Genomic DNA, 27,200 nt, shown 5'->3' on the forward strand with positions numbered 1-27,200 from the left:
TATATATATATATATATATACTTTCTCATAACATTGACAAATATCGAAAATACTAATAAATACACAGACGAGACAAAACACTCGGAGAGCATAACTACTTATGTTAATAAAGCTCTTCTTGAATTTGCAGCTTTAATGTATTTGGCCAATTTTGCTAATTCATTTGTGTTTTGTCCGTTAAATAACTGAATTAATTTAAACATGCTCGGTTAGAGTCACGGTGGTGAACAGACTTCGATTCGCACACACGTTATTATATGGTAAATATTAGTATATGAAATGCTTCGTATGGTATAACATCATCCAATTCAGCGAATTAAAGTGCCATGTTAGCGTTCTAGTTCTAGAGTACGTGTTGATAATAGTCAGGGTATAATCTATTAAACAAAAACATTTTCTTTTCCGACCCCCCGACCCCAAATAAAAAACCCAAGGCTTCAATATGTCTAGGTGCTAGTTAATATACCTTGCAATAATTTATAGTTCTGAATTAGTATACGTGTAGATTTTGTATCTCTTATTGAGTTTGATTTTGTAAATACTTTTCTAATAATACATGTTTAAACATTTTAAATGTAGATAGTGGTGTCTGTCTCTTGTTTTGATATTTTATTATATTTCTTGTTTTCCAGATAACCCATTTCATTGTATAGACAACAGTGTTTGGTATTGCTGTGTTTGTATCTGAACATTCTCCTAGCAATATTATTTCTTTGTTCAAAGTAATCAATAGTCCAGGTATTTCATTTATAACATTATTTTGTATGAGTTCTACCACTTGAGTAACAAAGTTACAATGCAAAAATAGGTAGCTCAATGTTTCTAATTCAACATTACACATATGACATATACCATTGGATCGATTCATAACATGGAGTTTATATTCAGTATAAACTATTTTATGTACACATTTCCAATGAAGTTCCCTTATTTTTGTTTCTGTTGCAATCAGTTTACATTTATTATTTCCCCATATTTTCTCCCAATTAAATGTTTTTTGAAGTTCATCTTCCCACTTTATTTCTGATTTAGATCTTGTTTTTGGAAGTAATGTATTTTGCAGCATGGTAATTTTTAAGTCTTTATTTTTCATAATTTTTGTTCCCTTACATAATGACAAAATTATTTCAAATTTATTATTTCTGAAGAGGTCTTCTGACTTAGGATTATCGATTTGATTATTTTCAGTATGATCTTTTAATATTCTGAGAAAATTTAGAGGTATAGCTTTCCTAATTTTAGAGATTTCTGATATCCAATTCTGTTTATTGATAAGTTTTGCAAATATAATATCATTCCCTTTAAATTCCTCCTTTTCATCATCCCAAATATCTGCTACTTTTGTGATATCACTTAATGAGAAAGACTGTATAAATAAGGCTTTGTACCGAAATTGTATGTAGGTGTTCCCAAATAAATTTTGGTTTAGAATTTCTTTTTTTTTTTAGTGGTGCGTTAACTCCTTTAAGTTTTGCCCATGCTTTCAAGCTATCTTCATAAAAAGTTGGTAGTATTCTGTTAATATCAAGGCCCTGTAGGTCCGAACAAGTGCACAAAAACATTTTTACTTGATGTCTAATTTAGTAAGATAGTATCTACCTATAGAGTTCCAGTTCTCATTTTTAATTTTTAGAGTGGATTATCTTATAAAAAAAAATATGAAATTGATACATTAGTTTACATCACAGCTCTGTAATATCTACCAATCATATATACTCAGGGGTTTTAAACTGTTATAGGTGTGTACAAGAAGCTAGAAGCTCTGGGGAAGTCAAATAAATATGCAGTAGCTGGAGAATGGGCCAGATCCAACAGCATGGATTTTGATCTCATTTGGTCTGGAGCATTCTTTGAAATCTTTCTTCTTCAGTAGACATGTATAGTGTTTTGCCATAATCACTGAAATATCCAGGTGAGCGATACGGGCCATCTGGGCCTCTTGTTTGGTACCCTAAACTTTTAATGCAGATCTACACATTTGTGAAGAAGATAATTAAGCCTTCAGTCCAAAGACGGGATTATTTGGTATATAATCTGAAATTCTGAATTTTATAGTCTACTGTTGTGTCACATTTATAAAAGAAACATGTATCTGACCAGTGATTATATATGTTTATTTATCGCACCTCGGACAAAAATGTCCAAAATCCATTGGTTTAGAGCTATCACGTGGTTACCCTCTAATTTTCTATATAGGGTCAGTAGGATTCCATTATAGGGCAATATGGCCGCCCACTGCTCACCGCTTCAAAACTAAAACAACAGATACCGGGTACCTGAATATTCTGAAAATGATACAATGCTCACCGTAATTGCCATTCGCTACATTGTATCGTAAAATGATAGGAGTTGCTTCCCCTACGCCAGGCAAAATTAGTAAGACGCTGTCGCAAGCGACCGTCTTTTGTTTTAGCGTGGGTGCCGTCCCCTTATCTAAGCGTTTCGGTGACATTGAGAGACAACAGCACAACAACAACATGGAGAGATTTGGGCAGACGACAACGGAAGAAATAGACAAGAAGCGACTAAACAGTCACTTTCATTTTAAGCAAAAAGGGTCCTCGATGCGATAAATTCGTTATATAGTCAGTTACTGACCCTCTACAGAACCATAGAGGGTCAGTAAGATGTATAGGAGGCTCGGGCTCCGCCCTCGCCCCCTATAAATCTTACTGACGGTAAAAAGTTGACTTTTTATTGAGAGTCTCAATTCATATATTTTCATGGAAAACATATATAACAAACCTATATATACACACATTTTAAACAAAATGGTCCGATTATAACGATAAGATAGACACTGACGGAAAGGAAATCACTCCCGTGTTTTTCGAATGCCTTTTCGATGATATTTTGATGGCACGTTGAAATGGAAAATAAATAAATAAAAAAACTCAAGTCGAAGTCCTGACCGAAGGTACGGCGCAATAGCTACCAGCTTATTGCCCAAACTGTTTTGCAGTTTATCATTATTTCTAACTTGTATAATTAACATTGTGTATGACGAGTTTAGTTCACTAAAATTTAAGGAAAAGAGAGAACAACAGCGAAATGTTCACGATAACTGGTCGCGGCTTAGTATTCATATTTAGATAGTACATATGAGGATTCCACACTTCCATATATGGTCACTGAGTGACCACGTGAGATGACACAGTCGTGCGAGTGGTCAGTACATAGTCATTTTTCGAAGCGAGTGGACGTACGTGCAAATTATATGAGGAAAACCACAGTTATACATCGTTTGTGGAACTTTTATATGAACACCTACAGGACAGACGTAGTGAGTAAATACTGACGTATTTTGGAAATACTAATTTCATTCCATGAACTTGTGAACTCTTAAGTTTTTTACACACACGATCGGGCCTTAGTGCCAATAATAGATACGATCAGGCCTGAGTGCCAATAACTTAGGCCTGAGTGCCACAAAGTGTAGGCCGTAGAGCCACTGTATACGTGATAACACGTTTTATGGGAAACATGTGTGGAGGACATGACCTCTGACCGAAGAACTATATCGTAATTTTACGGGTTCTGATATTTATACCGTCGATCACCATCATGGCTATTGAGGCTGAACCTTCAGTCAATGCTCAAAGTTCATCAGAGAACGTAAGCAGTGATGCGACAATCATTGAACTGTTGTTACAATCACAAGTCCAGACGCTTGAGAGCATCAACAAATTGCACTATTCAGTGCAGGATGTGCAAAATTTAATGTATTCTTGACCGTCAGACACCGTGACTCAATCGATGGAACGGCAAAACAGATAGGATGTTGGCTGTTCTGGTATTGGGGACGACCCACATGTGATCGGGTGTCGCACTATAGTGGGCGGAGCTATGATCATCCGGGTGTCTTTCAAGATAGCGGCGCCCATGACATGTCTGAAGATGGGGAATCAGAGACGCCAGACGACGGGTTTAACGCTGTTTTGGATGATATCGAAGATTCCAATGACACATCGAGTGTGGTTGATGATCTCCTCAAAGATATGGAGGAGATCTAATATGTTTTACGGCACGGCCGTTAGTGAGGGCGGAGCCAGGTTGTACTGTAAATGTATCGGAATATCGGTACTGTACTCTTTCAAGCATTGAGTGATGTGTTAAATTACTAAATCAGACTTACATGCATAGCTATACAGTGTACATTACAGTTAAGTTTTCCGCCTAGGCGTATGAATGATGACATGACATTAATGTGAGAATGCGAAAGGTTCAATAGACTCTATATAAGTATTTAAATTTGCACCTCTTGAATCCATTGCAAGAATCAAGTGCAGCATATTCTACAAGACATTGTTATAAAACATATTAGGATGGATATTGTTAATCATGTATAATAGCATAGTTATCTGATATCCACGAAAAAATATACATATATATTATATATGTATATATCTTTACGAATAAGCCCTTTGGATTACTTCAACCTAACTTCAATGATTTATAAATATTTCATCCAGAGAGAATTTATGCATAGTAATTTACAATTTTTATGCTTTTTATGTATAACAATTAATTTGTTCAATGCTATAAAAACTGGATTTATATGAAGTTTCTATTAAAAATAAGAAGAATATGCGAAATCACATTTTTTGTCATTTTTCAATACCCATCATTGCAGCCAAGAGAGTCAATAGATCTATATATCATATATATATTGTGGATGAATACATTTGTTTCAGCAACTTACTGACTGTATGCTTTATATGTCTCTGCTTTATGTATAGTTTTAGCAATAGAGAAAATGTATTGTTTCCTCAATTAGAAATTGAAATTGAATCGTGCGGATTTGTATAACAGCAGATTTTCTTTTATGAATAAAAAAAATAGCTGTGAGATAGTAATCAAAAAGGAGGAGATCTAATATGTTTTACGGCACGGCCGTTAGTGAGGGCGGAGCCAGGTTGTACTGTAAATGTATCGGAATATCGGTACTGTACTCTTTCAAGCATTGAGTGATGTGTTAAATTACTAAATCAGACTTACATGCATAGCTATACAGTGTACATTACAGTTAAGTTTTCCGCCTAGGCGTATGAATGATGACATGACATTAATGTGAGAATGCGAAAGGTTCAATAGACTCTATATAAGTATTTAAATTTGCACCTCTTGAATCCATTGCAAGAATCAAGTGCAGCATATTCTACAAGACATTGTTATAAAACATATTAGGATGGATATTGTTAATCATGTATAATAGCATAGTTATCTGATATCCACGAAAAAATATACATATATATTATATATGTATATATCTTTACGAATAAGCCCTTTGGATTACTTCAACCTAACTTCAATGATTTATAAATATTTCATCCAGAGAGAATTTATGCATAGTAATTTACAATTTTTATGCTTTTTATGTATAAAAATTAATTTGTTCAATGCTATAAAAACTGGATTTATATGAAGTTTCCATTAAAAATAAGAAGAAAATGCGAAATCACATTTTTTGTCATTTTTCAATACCCATCATTGCAGCCAAGAGAGTCAATAGATCTATATATCATATATATATTGTGGATGAATACATTTGTTTCAGCAACTTACTGACTATATGCTTTATATGTCTCTGCTTTATGTATAGTTTTAGCAATAGAGAAAATGTATTGTTTCCTCAATTAGAAATTGAAATTGAATCGTGCAGATTTGTATAACAGCAGATTTTCCTTTATGAATAAAAAATAGCTGTGAGATAGTAATCAAAAATGAAAATGTTACAGTACAGTATGGATTCAATTTTTTTCTTCTATTTTTTTCGTGCGAAATATCAATTAAAAAATTCTGATGAAAAAACTTGTATGCTTTTTTATCCTATCATTTTGCATCACTGTGATAAACTCCCTTTTTGTTGACAACCACGTTGTTTTGTTGATATTCCGTTTTCTAAATATATACCACTGCAATCTTTACCTAGAGTTGTCGTAGGGAGTGCAAGGACCGTAACTCTACGTGATAGTCTCGTTCAACCAGACTCTTGTTGTCTGCGCAAGCGTCTGATTGAACGAGACTACACTGCCGATACAATAATTTTTCGACCATTCAGAACAAGAGCGATGTAGCCGGTAACGTTATGTCAAGGGAGTTTACATCTTTAACCGGAAAGTATCAAATATTTAAGTGTTTCGAGATCAAGATGGCGGAGATTACAGTGCGTGCGACCGGCGGCCATGTTAAGACAAGTTTTTCAGTTCCATAGGTATTGTGAATATTCTTTATTTTCTTACATACGTGTTACCTATAAGGAGAGCTTCGCTCTCACGGGCCCGCGAGAGACCTCCACCCTCTATAACAACGAAGAGGTATGTGGACCTAACATCAATGACAAACTGGCCAGTTCCTGCAACGGTGCTTTTCGAACTATGATCGGTGCACACTGTCTTAGTGACACCAAGGCGAAGTACAATCGGCCGATTAATTGTCCTAATTTGACAACACCCAAAGTCAACATTGAGGTTTGGACAGAGGCAGAACCAAAGACAAATCAGTACAAAAAAATCAATCCATGATGGTAAAAGCTAAACAGTCTCATTAAAGTCTCCAAGGGAGGTAACACGGCACCTGCTGTGAAGGAAAACGCAGTTAAACTCATGGACACGTTAAAGATGCAGTCGTAGGCTTTCACAGAGCTGTCACAACTCAGAAAGGACAATTTTAAATGCTCCCAAGCGATACCAGAAGTTGTGTCTACCGGGGAATGCTGTCACGACACAGCTGTTCGGGGACGACCTACCTAAACAAATCAAAGAAAATACACGACACAAGGACCCTATCAAAAAAAGTGGGACGTCAATATACATCACCATCACCCAGGGGCAAGCCGTACAACTACCAGGGTCAAAGTAACCCTTTTGGGAGAGGCTACAACCAAGGTTACAACCAATATACGGGGATACCAACAACATTCAAACCACAGGGGTCAATACCGTGCAGCGCCTTTCCAAAAGCCAACAAGCCGGGGATCTTTTTTACGCCGCAGAGGCCGACAAAATCAAAAGGACTAGATTTGTCGAAGGTAAGCCACATGCCTTGTTGCCTCAACTTCAAAATACACCTGAAATTTTTCACTCTGGGAAAACAGCCTCATTCTTGAATAACTGACATAATATTTCATCTGATGACTGGATCTTGAATAGTGTGAACGGGTACTCGATTGTTTTTGAACAGTTTCCAAATCAGCGGAGGGCCCCAAGGCCTTTAAGCTTTACCCCAAAAGAGAGAGAACTCATTGTTAGAGAAATGACAAAGCTTATCGCGAAGCACATTATTGAACCAACTGTACACAACGATGGTGAATACATCTCAAACATTTTTCCTCGCCGTATCATCCTAAATTTAAGCTCTCTTAACGAGTTTGTCGAACATCATCATTTTAAAATGGATATGGCCATCGTATTGATGAGGAAAGATTGTTTCTTTGCCTCAGCAGATTTAAAAGACGCTTATTATTCGATCCCGGTCGCTGAACGAGATAGAAAATTCATGAAATTTTACTGGGATTACCAATTATTCCAGTTCATTTGTCTCGCGAATGGGTTGTCTTGTGCACCACGTGTATTCACAAAAATCATGAAATGCGTGTTTTCTACGTTACGAAAGTGCGGCCATATAAACACAAGTTACATTGATGATTCACTGTTATTGGGAGACTCACAAAAACAATGTTTGGACAATGTGACCGACACCGTTAGCCTTATGGACTCTTTGGGGTTCACTGTTCACCCCCATAAATCTATCCCAGAACCTACACAGTGTATAACATACCTGGGGTTTGTACTAAATTCTATTGACATGACTGTGAAACCAGCAGCAGACAAAGCTACCAAGATAAAGAAGTTATGTGAGACTTTTATACATAGAGACACTTGTACAATCAGACAAGTTTCTGAACTGATAGGCACCCTGCTTTACATTACAAAAAACTAGAGATTTTCAAAAACCTTAATCTAAAACAGGCTAAAGGCAATTATGATGACAACATGCACATTTCACTTGAATGTAAGGAAGACATAATGTGGTGGATCAATAATATTGAGTCAACATGCAAGGCAGTGACCTTGACACCGCCACAGGTGACCCTGGCCTCTGATGCCTCAGGATATGGCTGGGGGGCTACTGTGGTTGACACTGCCGAGTCTACAGGTGGCATGTGGTCAGATATAGAGACTGACTTACACATCAATGTGCTTGAGTTAAAATCTGTTTTGTTAGCTTTGCAGACTTTCTGTCGCGACATCCAAAACTCGCACATCAAGTTGTTCGTCGACAATATGACAGCAGTTATATATCTGAACAAACCAGGGGTAGACTTAGCGAGCGTATACCGACACGGCCACGATCACACACTAGGATACATATGCTAGACAATATAAATACATACTTTACACTGCTAACTAGGTCCTGTGTCACTTAGTTTGTTTATCATTTCTAAGAGTACCATGAAAGATATCCACACACTTCATTTGCCTCAACTCGCCAAGACATGAGGAAAGTTCGTTTCTGCACTATGGTAAGGTACACACATGTATTCGTTGTTTACACACGTGTGTGATAGGCCTGTCGCTACACACTCCTCTTTATAACTTACCTCTCGACCTCATTTAGTGCCTGATTGAGGCTATCGAGAAAGATCAAATTTAGGCGGTTTTGTCCATTCCTCATCCGCACGATGGCGAATCTATCCTGGGTAAACTCTACGGTGACAAGGCGTTTCTCCATCGGTCTGTCTGAAGGCGAATCTGAATATAAACAACCCTTGGACCGGAAGACGACATAACCACTGGGCAGGGGAGAAATCATTTTCGCTAGTTGAAGCTGATAGCCTATTATAACAGATATATCTTATTTGTAATAGTCGTCTTTACTCTCGATAAACGACAACTCCTGGGTTATTTGTTGACCTGTTTATTACTTATAAATAACCTGTAACATGAAATACATAATATTACTATACATAATGAAACAAACATGTGAAACACCTACCTTGCCGTAGCCAGGATATTTCATAGGTTTTTTAACTGTGACATTCAATCTATATATTATATAGAAATTACAGTTTTTATCTAATTATACAACATACTTACAAATATGTAAAATACCCACCTCTTCAATGTGATGAGGGTTTTCTCGGAACAAAGTCCGCCGAGTCCTAAAAAGACTAAAATCAAAAGGAAACAATATACACTTATATTTAAAAACTTGCTTCTTCGAAATCACTTGTTTACTGCATTGACCACGCCCGATTTCTATATTTAAAAATACTTCAAAATATTAACTTTACTTTAAAACAAAAATATTACGTTAATTAAAGATATTATTAAATAGATACTATAATGAATTACACTGCTATTTATACACTGGTATTACGGTCTTGTACCCGCTACATATTTCAATTTCTATGCTGGCTAGGTATAAGTACGAATAGGTATGCTCGCTCTGGCCGCTCTATTCAAAGTGACCAGTGCGCCAGTAAACTACCCAAGATCCAACACTAATAACTGAACAAACAGGGTTGCAACACATTACATCACATCCGCCCAGTACCTCACTGGCATTCACACGTGGTATTTCTGCTCACGCGCTAAAAGTTTCGCCGCAATGTGTCTCGTACAATATTATACGGAAGGATGCTTTCCATTCCATACGGACGCGTACAGCTAAATACCACAAATATGTTAAAAGCAATAATGGCAAATGATGTCACTACTACATGTTAATCAGCCGTTAACGTACATCATGTATAAGTGGAATGGAGCAGTAACTATTTTTGAGAACAGTCATAAACAATACCCTCCGCATTTAAGCTATTCTGGTCTCTGTGGATAATAAGATGTATATATATAGATAGAAGGAGGCAAGCATTTGTGTTGAACCGAAAGTCGTGAAAGGTTGGATAGGCCGAAAGGAACTTCAGTGAAAATGAATTCATTAAACATGCAGAACTAAAACTACGGACCATTGGTAATCTATATAGATGAAACAACGGACCACGGACGAAAGGCGTTTAGTATAGTCTGACTGCCAGATAATTGACGCTAAAGTATCGAGTTATGCTGCCCACAAACAGCAATAAATGGAATTACTCCAGGCTCTTACGAGGATAACGGCAGTGATGATTGTAAATCAATTTGGATTAACGAAAATCATCAATACATCTACTGCACATTTACATAAAATGTCATCAATATCAACTCCGTCATTTGAGTTATATATATACATTGTTTTCAAAATAAAGTTTTGACATTGTACATGGTTATGGTGACCATTTCGAATTGCACATTAACTTAAAACATAGTAACGTTTGTTGATTACCTTGTACATAACAATTATCAAACCCGTTCTTTGGTTTGTTTGTGTGTGATGTCCTATTAACAGCTATGGCCAGTTAAAGACGTGCGCGGTTTTGGTGGTGGAGGAAAGCCGGAGTTCCCGGAGAAAAAACGCCGACCTACCGTCAGTACCTGGCGACTACCCCACGTAGGTCTGGAACCCACGAGCCAGTGGAGGGCTAGTGGTAGCGGCAGCATGTCAGATGCCTTAACCACTTGGCCACCGCGGCCCCTTAATAGTAAAACCCAAATATAGGGAAATGTGGCGTGTGTTGTAACACACCGTCTCTACAGGGAGTAGGGAACTGCTCTCAGGTCCCCAAATCAGTTTGAAGGTGAAGGAAAATTACTCACGTGTGTTCAGTTTGAGGTCAGGATGTCAAAACCGGGAAGAAAAGATGACAGACGATAAAAAAGGACGAATCACAACAGCAAAGCTAAAGAGATTCATGTTTAAAATACATATTTTTTTATCATGATTAATGAATGTAAACAATGTCACAATGGTTTGCTGAGAAAATACCTATGTGAATCGTCCAGCAGATGTCAGTATGTACGTACAGTCTTATTTATATCATTGTTAATCTGAGCATTTCTCCTTTACCTTATATACATATAAACATTGAGTCAGACAGGCCATCAAGTATATCAGATATAATATATAGCGTTTTACTACCTCAATTTCCTCATTTTAAGTGAAGGTGGTTAGTATACTGTATTGCTTTTTACACATTTTGGAGGATGTGAAAAAAATACCATATGATATAAATATAAACACAAATATTAGATTTATTCTTCATGAGAAGTCATTATTTGTGAAAGCGTAATCGGTCAGGCAATCCCTTACCTTTTCGCGTCCGATTGGGGAATCGAACCCCGGTCGTCTTGGTAATAGGTGAGTGCACTATCAACCGTGCCAATCGACCATGCTGAATCTCTGGTGCGGGAGATAAGCAAGGGTATGCCGGTACTTTCTGTCGAACGACTGATTTTCAAGTTTCAAAATAGAAGATTGTTTTCCTAAACTCTGGTTGATCCAGACGTTCTGACTACGGTTCTGTTTTTCCTGTGTTACATGTGGTTTATTTATTGATGAAGTATAATTATTTATTATGACCTGCTTGTTGAAATCCTGTTCATTTTCAAAAGTTGTTAACGTATAAATAGAAATTCTGGTAAATATCTCAGAACTTTCTGTCTTTACTGTGTTCTTTGTCAGAGGTGGATGCATGAAGTTTGAATTAAAAAGAATGTTGTTTTTTTAGGTGCCCTCGTCCGGATCCGCCTATGTTTTTTTAACGCTATGATAATCGATATATCATAACTTTATGGACACATATTTATTGCAATATCGTACAGATTGTATACGCATTCCAGGCTTGGACCACCATCTGTGCTGAGTTGGAACTTTGTGTGAAGGCACCTCCTCCCCAAATATGGTTGACATATATAAGGTAACCATGGCTACGTGGCGGCTGCCACAATTTTATACTGGATGTGGAGTAGGCATAAACTAAACCCCCGTAAGATCCGGTTGCTTGAGCATTCTGTACAGCTCCTGTGGCAGGGAAATGGAAGTTGGCGTTCAGTCCTTCTGTGGATTTTACCTGAAACACGTTGTTTAATTAAATGGTTAATGCCATACGGAAAGAAAGCATTCTACAAAGTTCCGACAACGTTGCATACGCAGAATTGTAGTTCGATATTTTGTACTTACATATTTGTACAATGCTATTCCTGTAATAATAATAATAATAACTCGAGATTTTTATGTACAGCTTTATCACAACCTAGTTCGTAGGTGGTCTCAAAGCGGTTCACCAATGATTATCCGTGGTAATAGGGTTTCTGTAATTAGCCAATGTATTTCTCAACTCATTGGGGAGCATACAGCTGGTGCTGCCATTTCGGCGCTCACAGCTATCATTCTACAGTTCTAGCACTGCTCAACCACGTCCTCACTCACATCTGAGTAGACATGAACAAGTGGGGTAAAGGATCTTACTCAAAGATACAACACAGTGCCGTGCCGTGACTCGAACCCGCAGCCCTTCGGTCATGAGCCCGGAGTCCTACCACTAGACTACCGTACTAATAAACTCTTTAATCTGTACCGAGCTAAGATTCTGTAACATCCCAACCTCGGCTTACGCCTCGGTTTGGATTTTGTTTACTTTTTACTTTAAACATATTTATTGCCAATAAAATTGAACAATGGATTGGGCACAAGTTATTACAAATTTTGTTACAGAATCTTAACCCTCGACTGAGATAACCCGATATCGCTCAGTTACAGGTATTTTTGTTCTCGCACCTTTTTGTTCAAAAAGAACTATTCAATTTTGCTAAAAACTATAAGTATCCCGCCTTGGGCCTCAAATGACAATAACCTCTTCACTACTAAAGCTACATTTGAATGCTTCCGCGTAAAAATGTAGTCCGCCGTTATATAGATTACAACGTATTTCACAGTGTGAAATATCTAACAACATCAAAACTATACATATAACGACAAAACAGAACAGTTATAATGCAAATTGTCTATTTCAAGCAATTAACGCGCGGAGGAATACATCGCAGTGTAAAAATTCCGCGAAATGTCACGTAAAGGTACAAGACAGAACGGACGAGATAGAAAAATCTAACATGGGATATGACGTGGGATGTCTCTGGCTGAGGCGCGAGGATACTGTTTATAGAACAGGGGACACACGACATACCATGACGGACGGAAGACCATGGTCTATGTCAAAGGTCGATGGAAAGGCATCTCTTTCACTATAGATGTCGCTTTACTTCCGATATCTTTTGTCTCGCTGAACAAGTGGACACCATTAAAGAACTTCCACATCTTTATGATAAGACTTCCAGATTTCTGTTTGTCATTAGATCGCCGACCCCATCCGTCAGCTGTACTGTACAGGCCTCCTGTTAAAACAGTAAACTGAGTTAATTTACCATCAGCCGTTATCGGGATTCTGTGGCTTGCTGTCAACAGGTATTTATACAAGTATACCATTGTTTCATTATTCATGATACAGACGGGACGTTTGATTGGAAACAAATATCCCAGTTTTTCTGACAAACTAAAAAATACAATATAACCAATGAAATATGTTTGCTTTAAGATTACTCATCTTTCCCCCTTCATTTGGAAATAGTTCCTCATGTACAACAACAATTTACCATTAAATTTACCTCTACAAATGAAAGATTTTCCTTTGTCTTTACTTTTTGGAGAAAAAAACGCCCGTTGTAGAATTTTACCAAAATATTTTTTAATTTTAATGAGAAAAATAGATACATTAAATGGAACAAACAGTTAAGCTATGAACGGCTTTGGGTTAAATTAAACGGAAACGTATCTTCAATCTAAAATGATATCATGGTGAAACAGTATTGCTGCCGTTCTTATTCCATTGTGACCTTTCTGCTAGCGAGTTCTATCCTGCCAGTCATAACCCCGGGGTTTCTATCCTCTCTAGTAACGTATTCCATAGTCTTACTTGTAACTAATATTGCGGCACGATCAGTTTACTTACACGTGTAATATCGGAGCGGCCCAGTTACCGTAACAAATTAAACGTTTTACGAAGAGATTATATAGGGATTAAACATATGATGAAATATTGACTTGTTGGTGATCGGAGCAGATTTACAAATTGTTTTGTGATTATTACCTAAAGTACGAGACAGACATCTGGCGGACATTTGACAAAAGCCAGCTATAGTCCTGATTAACCACCGGCGGTTTTCTTGAGCGACTCGGTATATCTCCGCCTAGGGTATTCCGTCTCAGGTACGGATATATATAAGCATAGGTATACAATCTCTGTCGTCCCTGGAACGCGAGGTTAAGTCATGTGACCTCTCATTTCTCTCGCTGTAACATCGCCCCCTTTCCAGTATATGATAAATATTATAAGGAAGTTCCGTAACCTACCCGAGCTTATATTCGCTAATGAATAACTAAAGATGTATTGATTTCCTGTATCAATCCTCATTGTCAAAGATCCAAGCTAGTCACTATAATATATTTAAATAACGTGTAGGTGACGAAGATTTCAATATCATAGGTTTCCCCCACTTGAAAGGAATTCACTTAATAACACGAACTGTCGTTTGGTAGTGTTTGACGACGGGTAATGATATGCCATTCCCTTATGATTATTTATTTGAGTGAATCTCTGTTTGACACATATACGGTACTTGAGGTATGATATATTAAGAAAACTGCCTATACTTTATTACCTCAGGGAGGTCGTAGGATCACTATTCACACCAAAGTACACATTTTAACCAATCAATTGATAAAGTGAAAGGGGAAGACGAATTTTAAGTTTTTTTAACTGTCTAATTCCATTAGTATTTTTGCAAATAAAATATATTTAAATCAAGGCGAATAATCCTCCGGTACTTTACAATTGATAAATGAACGAAATAGCCAGAGGATGCAACAAAATGTTTTTTTTGTTTATCTTCCTTCATCTTTAAACAAAATATTTTTTTTTGTATTTTTAGTAATTATTTTACGTGACATTGTGGTTGATGACCCTTACAGCTGGAAATTATTATAGCAAGGTTGACAAAAACTACTTGTTTAAGAATAAATCCTCAGCAGAAGCAAAACCTTGTAAGTTTATGACGTCATGAGGGTTTGTGACGTCATGAGGGAATTCACACACACCTCCCCCAAAGCTGTATTTCTACATATGTTCCGGAACACTTAAATAATGGATTTTCATTCATTTGATCTTTATTATCAATATTGAGTTCTAAATGACGAAATGAATATATAGTGCAGCAAAATATTTGCTTTCTTTGCTCAGTGTTTTCTTACCAAGACGTTAAGTTTGTAAACTGGAAATAGTAACTCAACATTGACCTCGTTAACACACAACAAACGTCACAAACACAGTAACTGAGCCGATACAAAGTTATCGTTTGTCGTTGATTTCTAATTCTGTAGATCGTGTTGGGCTTTTGGTCCTAAATTATTTTCATATATCAACAACACAATACTATTCATTTATCTTAAAGGATCTAGAAATTATTCTTCGTTTTGAGTATCAATTTCGATTGCTTTTGTGTGCATTGGCGTTGTGGTATATGTCTTTCGATAGCCACTACTGTAAAAATGAGCTTCACAAAAACCAAAATGTCGACCGTCTACAAACAATACCCACTTAATTCCCAATGATCAACACTTGTTGCCCAACTCAGATAAGCACCTGATATACAAAGATAGGAGACACTTATTTGTAGATGCAGAAACCATAACAAAGTAAGTTATTTAGTGCATCATATATATAATATAAATACTTTTATAGAGTAGCCAGTTTACAAGTTTTAGCTCCACAGATAACTTCTGCTAGAATTCCAGTTACAAGTAAAGGCTACGGCCAGCCGCACGGACAGATAATTAACCAGAAGTGTCAGCAATCTTTTAACGTAAATAATCATTAGATTTACGGAGAAATGAAGCACCTTGATAAAAGATGCCAAAAGCAAAGTAAATATTTCACTGCACCAAAAAGTCATTTCGTCCATTTTGGACTCGTCAGTTCATCAGTAATATTTAAAGACAAAGGAAGTGTTTCAAAACATATGTTTAATACAATGAAAATAGTAAGGTGTCACTCAGTCATAGCCTGACAAAGGGACCAGTCGGTCTTAGCTTGACAAAGGGACCAGTCGGCCTCGAAACGTTCCGACACGTTTAATGCGTACATTGTTTGTGTAGAAAGTTAAACTTTGATATCACATATTTCCAAGCTGATGCATCTTATTAAAGATGTGTCTATAAAACGTTTTATAATGCTGCAAAATATCAACCTCTGTCTACAGACGATACAGATATAAATTAACATTAATATTAATACAGGAAATAAACAGTGCTGCAAATATCGTATATCAATAAGAATCTACGGTTAGCTGTCGGAAAAACCCTGCTACTAAGCTTAATACATGGACTGAATCCGCAGATCCCTTTCATTTCATTTCAACAAATTTTATTCATGATATTGTATGGATTGGATCGAACAACAGGCTATGTCTATATCAGTTCTCTCCTGCATGCATTTGTATAAATCCCTTTAATACACTTTAATCACATTCAAGGTTCTAGTTCACGACTTTACAATCGTTAAGTTTCACAGCTGTAACACACCAGCTCACCTTGCCAATGCTGTTTATATGTTAACGTTGATAACCTCTTTATTAAATACAACATATTTCCCAACAACAAAATATATATGAATACGAACGCTTTGTTTCGGGATTCGTTAGTAAAGTTTCATCAAAACCCGAGAATGCCTGTACGATAACTAAGATATTGTTGTAAACTTGTTATAATATCGTGGTTTGGTTGTTACACTATAACCCTGCTAGTGGATTCCATATTGTATGGACATGTTTTCACGATGCCGTTTTTAATAAACACTTTAATCTGTCCCACTGGTCACTTGCCAACCTCATTACTTATAACATTTGAAACTAACGTTAAACATCAATACCATGTTCTGTCTAATGGATTAATGGGTATACACAAAATATTAGCCGAGTCAGAAAACAACAAGCCCAACCGGCTGTTTTATTTCCTTTCCAGATTTATTTTACCATTACTGGTCGCTACTCTCCAACAATGTGTATACATTAACAGGATACAGTCACTTAATATTAATCCTAGCAAATTCCAGGCCATATGTATAGGGAAAAAACCCTGTGACACCATTAAATCCTTTTCTATTGGAGACCAGGTAATTGATTGTAAAAATAGTGTTACTCTGCTAGGTGTGGAGATCGACTCTGTATTGAAATTTGATGACCAGGTATCTAAGATCTGTAGAAAGGTCTCCAAACAATTAGCTATTTTAAAAAGAATTGGAAATAATCTTACCAAAAAGGGAAAGATCACCATTTTTAAATCTTTTATTTCATCTCATTTTAATTACTGCCCCCTAGCCTGGCATTTTTGTAGCCCCAGAAACACTCGAAAGATGGAAAAGATACAGGAGAGAGCTCTGTGTTTTATTGAAAACGATTTTACCTCATCTGGGATAGATATTTTACGCAGACCCAACCTCACATTTTACACGTTGTTACAATGAACACTATGGCTACAGAAGTCTTTAAAATTTTAAATGTGTTAGCTCCAGAATTTTTAAATGACTTGATTGTTAAAAATAATGTTGAATATAATTTCAGACAAGATAACACTATTCAGGTACCAAGACTTAACACAACAAAGTATGGAAAAAAGTCTTTTCGTTTTGAGGCTGCCCAAGTGTGGAACAGTTTGCCGAATGAACGGAGGAAAGTAGAAAATTTCCAGAGCTTTCGCAGACTGCTGCACACTTGGGACGGCCAGTTGTGTTCCTGTGCCATATGTAACTAGTCTTGTTTTGTTTGTTCCAACTTTTTTTTATCATTTCTATACTTAGTGTTTACCATGTCTTGTGATAACATGCTTCTATGCTTTTACTTCCTTTCATTTTTTGCTTTGTGCTCTTATTTATGCATTGTATGACTTACTCAATAATTGTCAAATCATCTTTTTAATTTATGCTATATTAGTATATATTTGGTCAACTTTAAACTCATGCCATATTGGCATTTGTGTATATACTAAACCATGTTTTCTTCGTTTGTGAGCATGTGGCATGAATCTTTTGTGCAGCATCAATTTTAATTTTAATATAGATTTTTATATATACTTTGTTCTGTACGTGCAAAGTTGTTTTTAATTACTGAATGCTGTGGTTTAATATTTTTTTCTTGTCTGTGTGTGTATAAACCTTGCTATATGCCTGTTGTTTTCTGCATGTTATTTTATATATCCTGTTTGTATACCTTTGTTTGTCGTAATGATAGCTCAACAGAGCTAAGGTTCCCATTACAACATATATGACTCTAAATAAAAATTCTTGTATCTTGTATCTTGTGTCTTGTATTGATTTATACAGTTGTATTGACTGTTAATATTGGGGAATACTTTGATCTTCCTCACATAACCATTGAGGAACAAAACGGGATGTTATTACAAAACCATTAAGAACAAATCGGGTCGTCCTCACAAGAACTATTAAGAACAAATCTGGTCGTCCTCATAAAACCATTGAGGAACAAACCAGGACTTCTTAACAAAATCATCGAGTAAAATACCCGGACGTCCTCACACAACCATTGAGGAACAAATCAGGACGTCCTCACAAAACCATTGAGGAACAAACCCGGAAGCCCTCACATACCATTGAGGAGCAAACCCCAACGTCATCACATCTTATTGAGGAACACGCCGAGACGTTCTCACATAACTATTGAAGAAAAAACCGGGACGCTTTTACGAAAATATTCAGAAATAAGTCGGGACGTCTTCTCAAAACCATTTAGAAAAAATCGGGACGTTCTCACAAAACCATTAAGAACAAATTGGTTCGTTCTCAAAAAACATTCAGAAACAAGTCGATTTTTATATGTAATACAATAGTTGATAAGCGTTACTGTAATAGAAGTATGAGAATATTTAGGCGTGTATACCGACGTCTTTTCGGCAATCAGGACAACATTCTCACAGATTCGAATAAACGTACTGATTCCTCATTAAAAGTTATATGATGAAAAGTAAACAACCATAAAGTATAACACAAAATGTAGTATAGAATTTACTCTCTGTGGTTAACAAATATCTCAAATTAAAATGCATTAAAATATTGCCAAAATAGATTAATCACACAGAGGTTAATTAACTCAAACAGGGTTGATACATTTTATTGTGTCATCTTTGTTATAATATAATTTGTCGAGCGGCTCTAACAATATTAATACGAAACTGATGACACTATTTATCTGGATGATGCTGGGATATGTCGTAGATGATTCAGGTCAAATGTATTCACACCTGTTTACAGATAATAGTAACTAGCGGCGCTATGTCATCGAAGCATACGAGACACGTATACAGATACGTTAGGCAACATACAGCGATTGAGACACGTATACAGATACGTTAAGGAACATACAGCGATTGTGAGACAATGCTGTAATCAATAAAAACTGGACAGGTCTGTGTTATAGTTTTCCAATCAGTCGAGACTGATGTTTATTCCTCCTTAATATAAATTGATTATATTTCAATAACCACATGTAATGCAATTGTTACCTTACTACATGTATCAGGTAGATTTCGGAGGAACGTTGCACGTGCATGTATTTTTGGGCGCGTGCGTGGTCTGTTGGCAAGAAACGCGAAGTTGTTGACAAATGAGTAATGTCTGTTTATCCCCGACTAACTTTAAATTGAACGATTTTTCCATCAAAACTATTATTCAAAATGAGAAGCAATGCCACTGTTGATAGTTTCTGACCTGTTTCTTTTACTTAAAATTTGAAATAGTTATTAACAACTGTATTACCAAATACTCAGCCTCGTTATTAACCACTGTATTCCCAAATACTCAGCCTCGTTATCAACCACTGTATTACCATATACCCAGCCTCGTTATTAACCACTGTATTACCAAATTCTCAGCCTCGTTATTAACCACTGTGTTACCAAATACTCAGCCTCATTATCAACCACTGTATTACCATATACCCAGCCTCGTTATTAACAACTGTATTACCAAATACTCATCCTCCTTATATGAAATAGTTAGTAACCATTGTATTACCAAATACTCATCCTCGTCATTAACCACTGTATTACCAAATAATCATCCTCGTTATTAACCACAGTATTACCAAATACTCAGCCTCATTATCAACCACTGTATTCCCATATACCCAGCCTCGTTGTTAACCAATGTATTACCAAATTCTCAGCCTCGTTAGTAACCACTGTATTACCAAATAATCATCCTCGTTATTAACCACAGTATTACCACATACTCAGCCTCGTTATTAACCACCGTATTACCAAATACGCAGCCTCGTTATTCACCACTGTATTACCAAATGCTCAGCCTCGTTATTAACCACTATATTACCAAATACTCAGCCTAGTTATTAACCACTGTATTACCAGATACCCAGCCTCGTTGTTAACCATTGTATTTCCAAATTCTCAGCCTCGTTATTATCCACTGTATTACCAAATACTCATCCTCCTTATATGAAATAGTTAGTAACCATTGTATTACCAAATTCTCAGCCTCGTTATTAACCACCGTATTACCAAATACGCAGCCTCGTTATTCACCACTGTATTACCAAATGCTCAGCCTCGTTATTAACCACCGTATTACCAAATACGCAGCCTCGTTCTTCACCACTGTATTACCAAATACTTATCCTCGTTATATGAAAAAGTTAGCAACCACGGTATTACCAAATACTCATCCTCCTTATATGAAATAGTTAGTAACCACTGTATTTGGTAATACAGTGGTTGATAATGAGGCTGAGTATTTGGTAATACTGTGGTTAATAACGAGGATGATTATTTGGTAATACAGTGGTTATTAACGAGGCTGAGTATTTGGTGATACAGTGGTTAATAACGAGGATGTGTATTTGGTAATACAGTGGTTAAATACGAGGCTGCGTATTTGGTAATACGCAGCCTCGTTATTAACCACTGTATTACCAAATACTCATCCTCGTTATATGAAATAGTTAGTAACCACTGTATTACCAAATACTCATCCTCGTTATTAACCACTGTATTACCATATACCCAGCCTCGTTGTTAACCATTGTATTACCAAATTCTCAGCCTCGTTATTAACCACTGTATTACCAAATACTCAGCCTCGTTATTAACCACTGTATTACCAAATACTCAGCCTCGTTATTAACTACTGTATTATCATATACCCAACCTCGTTATTAACCACTGTATTACCAAATACTCATCCTCGTAATATAAAATAGCTATTAACCACTGTATTACCAAATACTCAGCCTCGTTTTTATCCCTTGTCATTATTACTGGTAATGTTCAGCAAAACAACAAAAGATTTCATCATGGCAAGAACAAATATCACCAAACTCATTACAGAGAAAAGAAATTAGAACACTGTTTTAATAACAAACTTAGAACATGACGTCTAGAGAAAATTATAATAGAGATACTTAAAAATGATCAAACGAATCGTTAATAAAACAGTTTTATAAATACATGTATACTGAATGCACGTGGTTGTGTAAATTGTCATTAACATCGTTGTAAAATGCATTAAATGTTGTATTATTCATTTGCCTGTTTAATATACCAAACTGCAATGAGAAATAATCCTGTTTTCTATATTACACCGCTGAATTAAATTTGTTCACCTGTTAATTGGTTTTATACGTTCTAACATATCATTTGCAATGAAAGTGTTTGTTCAAATGTAAAATTGGATCATTAAAATAAATAGAAAAATTCATCTAAAATGGAAAATGTTTTTAAAAACATTATCAAGCAACATAATACATCTCACCTGCGTTTATATGCAGCAGGTTCAAAGCCATCACAAGTACAAGCATTACTCTGGAAGTCATGATACCGGTTTGTCTGTAGTCGGAGGACCTGTAAGCCCCTTTGTTTTTTCACTCTAACGAGCAAATTTGAGTTAGTTAGACTTATATTACCCCACTGCACATATTGTTTTTTGGATGCGTGCGATTATCAATACTTATACATTACAATGGGATTTTTTTAGTGGCTAGTCTGCTGTTATAAAGATAACGTCGGGAAGGCGGCCTGACATAAGCCATGGAACGTGTGCGTCGTTAGTGTGCGTCACGTGTATTTCTAATATACAATCAAGTAGTATCAGCCAATCCCTCATCGCTAATGAGACCATGGTCAAATTTTGACTAATCCTTTCACATACAGATATATTTACTCAATTTTATAGTTAAACAGACATTACTTAAAATTTTATTCTGCAATTTTCGTATCAAACATTGTGTCGATAGAATAGTTCCTTTTGAATACATTTTCTTGTAACTTGTAATTTAACGTCAATCTCTTAACCCGTGTATATATATAATTATTCACTTGTATTCAGCTACTTGCTGAGTTGTGTTCAATGAGATAATCGCCAGTGGAGGGTCGTTTCTTCTTGTAACATAAACAATTAAACTGTAAAAGAACGTATTATTTCATATTTAATCAAGTCTGCATCGCTTACATGTTATACTATTCTTCTTTTATCAAACTAATAATCATACTTTATTCACCTCGCAGTTAACGCCCATGTTAATTGCAATCTAACCAAGGTAAGTATACTGTATGCAATATCATTCTTGTTGCTGAGCCTTTGGAATACAATGAGGTCGCCATCATCAGAGGTAAGTATACTGTTACAATATCATCCTTATTGCTGATCCTTTGGAATACAATGAGGTCACCATCATCAAAGGTAAGTATACTGTTACAATATCATTCTTATTGCTGAGCCTTTGGAATACAATGAGGTCGCCATCATCAAAGATAGGCACATGTAATCCCCCTCCAAGTGAATATCATTCAGGTACAGTAAAATATCCTTTACCACGTCTAGATTTATTAAAAACCTGTCAAGCTAACGATCAGTATTGTTCCGCTGAACTTACCATGGGGTAGACTTTATAACCCGTTTTTCAATCTGTCAAGTATTGACGTCATGTGGTGACGAGTGATGTTCATATATTGTTGCTTTGGATTGATATAAACATACGCTAGTCGAGTAGAGAAAGCAGACGGCTACAGAGAGGGAAGCTTGAGTGAAGTTTAGACCACAAATTGAAGGTCTTTCTTCAAGGCAATTTGTTTTACGATGTTGACTTTCACCGGCCATACAAATATTACGCTGAGCTTGATCACGGCTACACCAAGGCAGAAGTCTCGATGCATTTTATACGATACATCAAGAAAAATATGAAAAATATATACTCTTTCTCATAAAAAGCAAGGTTAAACATGCAAAATAGGACCACTGCCAACATCGTCATACGTCGTAAAAGCGCCCAACATGTTGTGGCAGGAAGATACAGGCATCTCGTGACAAATGTTTGTACGCACAGAAGAACAGCCTAATATCAATTGATCTTTATCTAAGCCACCTCGCATATATAATAATAGCATGGACACTGAGATAGATATAAACACAATTTAATTACATTTTACTTGGTTACTTCGTAGAATAAATGTAACCAACATGTGTGCATACCATGGCGCGGCTGCATTTTAGGCTCATTGCACAGACGTCATGCACATACCACACAGACGTCATGTACATACCACACAGACGGCATGTACATACCACACAGACGTCATGTACCACACAGACGTCATGTACATACCACCCTTTATTTATTCATTTATATGCACATTTAGATGATCATCTTGTTTAATTTTGTTTAACAATTATAACTAATACTATTATCCATATGCTGTAAAGCGCTTTAGAGTAATCTTACAAATTATATGGGGCGCTATATAAATGTTGTACATTATAATTATTGCAATATATAATCTGCGATGTGGTCATCCAAAATTGTGATTATTTCAAGACAGCACATCATCTATATATCTAAAAGATGAAATTCAAGGACTTGGTGAAACGAGTCTAAGATTTTTTATTGACATTTTCAATAAAGTCCGCCTTATATGAAAACAAGCACAAGAGGCCAGAGGATGGGCACAACTTGTTACCAAAGGAATGCCTTTAGTCTGATGGAAAATCTTGCAAACGAACTTTCCAATATAATATCAATGTGAACCTCAATCGTGTTCATAAGTCCATCCTTAGTGTATTTCATTTTGTCCTCTGTTTTGTTTCTATTCGCCTCATGAGCACGGTCTCAAAATTTAACTAGACCTTGTTTATTGAGGTAAGGTCGTTAAAAGATGTATACATACACATTTTACCATATGTCACTTTAAAAGTGAGACAAGGTCATTCACAGGAACACAGTTGATAGCTCTTCGTCTGAGCATGCTACTGGAAAAATTCAGAAGTTGTTTGAAAGTTTCAAAACATTCGACTCCTGTGATTTTGTATATCGATGGTCATTCACTCATTCCAGCATGTTACTTGCCACATCACCCTGGGCCTTCTGGCTATTCAGAAGAAGTCGTTTAAAGACTTCATCATACTTGACCCCTGTGACCTTGAATACGGGTGAAAATGATTCATCTGGACATACTTAGGAGCCATTTTATCCTAGCATGTTAATGGACAAATATCATTATCCTTATAATTTAAGACAAACGACGCGTGCGGTCTTGAATATGATTGAAGGTTATTAATTTGAATACACTTGGTAACCCTTCATACCATCATACTGCTGGCCAAATATCACCGCCCAAGCCATTTTGATTATTCAGAAAAAGTCGTTAACATTATCTTTAACGAAATAATTTTAATAACAAATATTTTATCAACGTGAACAATAAATGTACACAACACAATTAATTGTAGTAAACAAATCACCGACAATAACTCATTCTCCCTACATTGATTTCTTATTACACCAACAATAAATACAAATATAAATCTTCCATCTCAAAACAAATTGTCTAAATCAGATTCAGAGTAAGTACAATAGTAAAATATGCCTCCTAAAGCAATCATCAATCTAATAGATATAATCGATGTGATACGTGGAATGTGTGATATACATGCATACATTGCTGTTTGAATATACGAGACTGTTCCAGCCGTTATTCCAGGACCGCAGAGACTTATCCGATTCACAATAAGCACCGAGGATTGATCACTGTATATGTTTTTATATGTTATCAAACCATGAAAGTCGACAGAAACTCCCATCCTTTTGAAGTGGTATTGATACCACCTGATAATAACAGCTGGTTACTGGGAAAGCTTACTTTCTATCATGCACACGTCTTGTTTTGAGGCTGTAGCTGGTAGTGATTGGAGAAGGACGAATAAACCACAAATTGATGTAACCACGAGTAGATATGTGGCTCCAGGTAATAAACCAATTCTACCGACAGATAAAGATGTACAATGTACTTGGGTTATTACACATCGACAAATGTTCTTAATAATAATGACAAAAGTGTGGCAAAAACGACGTTGGGTACAGATTAACGACGTCAGGTACAGATTAACAACATCGGGTACAGATTAACGACGTCGGGAACAGATGAACGACGGCCTACTGATTAATACTGTTCTGTGTGTGAGCTACGGAATGTAATATTCTATATCACATCCTTTATCTCATTTAAAGGTGCCCTATCATATGGGCTGAAACATTCATGCCACGAAATGATGGACCTGATTATGTAATATATTGCATTAAAATTATGAAGTATCACAGAGTCTGTATATTAAATCACAAGTGATATATCACAGCGTTTACTGTTCATCATCTAGACTTAGGGTAATTGTTATTCCTTAGTGATATGTTCAATGTTTTCTTAACTGGCAAGTCTTTAAAGGTAAGCTTCACATAAACACAGCACACTTGTCACAATTTGGATGCTTTAAGATTTGTTTCTGGTAGGAAGGACTTCTCCCCAGATGGTCTAACGTATAAATCCTGCTTCATTCGTTGTAACATCTCCCTGTCGATCCCATTAGGTCCAAGCGCCTCTATTGCCATCTGTTTAGCTTTTTGTATCAACTCCGATAACTCGGTCATTGCATCAACAAGAAAGAGTTCTTTGGCCTCATTAGCGGTAACACGTTTACCGAATAGCACAGCCTCCCGTATAGCTTTCATAGCCAATACCTTTTTACTGAAAAAACAACAGACTAAATCAATGTTTCAAAATTTGTTGATTAAATATATACAGCAGTTTAAGTAATAAAGCAAATGACCTTGTACGTTACATAAACAATGTCTCGCAGCATAGCAAGGTCCATGTACGCTAACTTGAGACGGTCTATCATTACAACAAATATTATTTACCTGTGACAATTTATCATTTCAATAAAGGTTGTTTACCTGTGACAATTTATCATTTCAATAAAGGTTGTTTACATGTGATAATTTATCATTACAGTAAGGCTGTTCACCAGAAGATCTAACATAACATTAAGTTTTGCATACCTGAGGAGGTTTAAAAGCATATCACCTAAACGTAGCTTCAGATGAGTCTCGTTCCATGAAATCCAGCCTCTATCTGACCTCATCACCCGGTAGTCATGGGACATGGCCAGAAAAGCTCCACCAGCAAACGCATGACCTGTTACCGAATTGTGAATACCTGAATTAATAACGAGCAAATCCCGAGTACATGTCAAAAACTTGTAAATATAGTCAGGACTATCACCTAAACATACACTTGTTTAGAGAGTCCGTCTTCTACGTGACATACCTTTGGTATTCCATTTCGTATCAAATATTATATGGACTATAGCATAAAGTTAATTATTACCAAAATCTCAGATTACAAATTCATCTCTTAAAAAAGAATATTGTCATCACCAGGTATGTTACGTAGCCACCTTAAAGTGATTAGTCGATGGCATCATGACAACTGTCATTACCTCGATGGCGATTGGAATTTGTTTGGTTTATAGGGACAAGCTAACAACTTAGGTCATTTAATGGCAATGTTTGAAGACATTTACAGTCTATAACCGTTGATGAGTACAGTAACTTACCAGCAAAGAAAACACCAACTACTTGTTATAGGAGTGTTCAGTAAGGTGTGTAAATATAGGATCTTACATGAGTTTCCATTTCATATGAGATTTATGAAACGAGTCTAAGATTTTTTTAATTTAGCGAGTCTCTGGCGAGGTAAAATGTTATGGTGAAAAGGAATCGTTATAACCTTATGGTGAAAAGGGGATGATTGATGTCTAATCCTTATAACCTTATGGCGAAGAGGGGATGTTTGATGTCTAATCCTTATAACCTTATGGCGAAGAGGGGATGTTTGATGTCTAATCCTTATAACCTTAT

General features: G+C 36.3%; 2 protein-coding genes across 2 annotated transcripts in view; both read right to left on the bottom strand.

The window, feature by feature from the left end:
* LOC110450022 (enoyl-CoA delta isomerase 1, peroxisomal-like) overlaps positions 1 to 8,814 on the bottom strand; it is a gene marked incomplete at its 3' end in the record, with an annotated part of 16,162 nt that extends 7,348 nt beyond the window's left edge. Inside the window, exon 1 of the mRNA XM_021497227.1 lies at positions 8,603 to 8,814. Coding sequence (XP_021352902.1) covers positions 8,603 to 8,814 — 212 coding nt within the window. The remainder of the gene's footprint in view (positions 1 to 8,602) is intronic.
* Positions 8,815 to 24,667: 15,853 nt separating this feature from the next.
* LOC110450024 (enoyl-CoA delta isomerase 1, peroxisomal-like) overlaps positions 24,668 to 27,200 on the bottom strand; it is a 6,902-nt gene continuing 4,369 nt past the window's right edge. The window contains exons 3-4 of the mRNA XM_021497230.1: positions 26,340 to 26,475; positions 24,668 to 26,025 (exon numbers count right to left, since the gene is read on the bottom strand). Coding sequence (XP_021352905.1) covers positions 25,755 to 26,025; positions 26,340 to 26,475 — 407 coding nt within the window. The 3' untranslated portion in view covers positions 24,668 to 25,754. The remainder of the gene's footprint in view (positions 26,026 to 26,339; positions 26,476 to 27,200) is intronic.

Source organism: Mizuhopecten yessoensis, unplaced genomic scaffold (genome assembly GCF_002113885.1).
Source record: "Mizuhopecten yessoensis strain PY_sf001 unplaced genomic scaffold, ASM211388v2 scaffold4927, whole genome shotgun sequence".
Classification (NCBI taxonomy): Eukaryota; Metazoa; Mollusca; class Bivalvia; order Pectinida; family Pectinidae; genus Mizuhopecten; species Mizuhopecten yessoensis.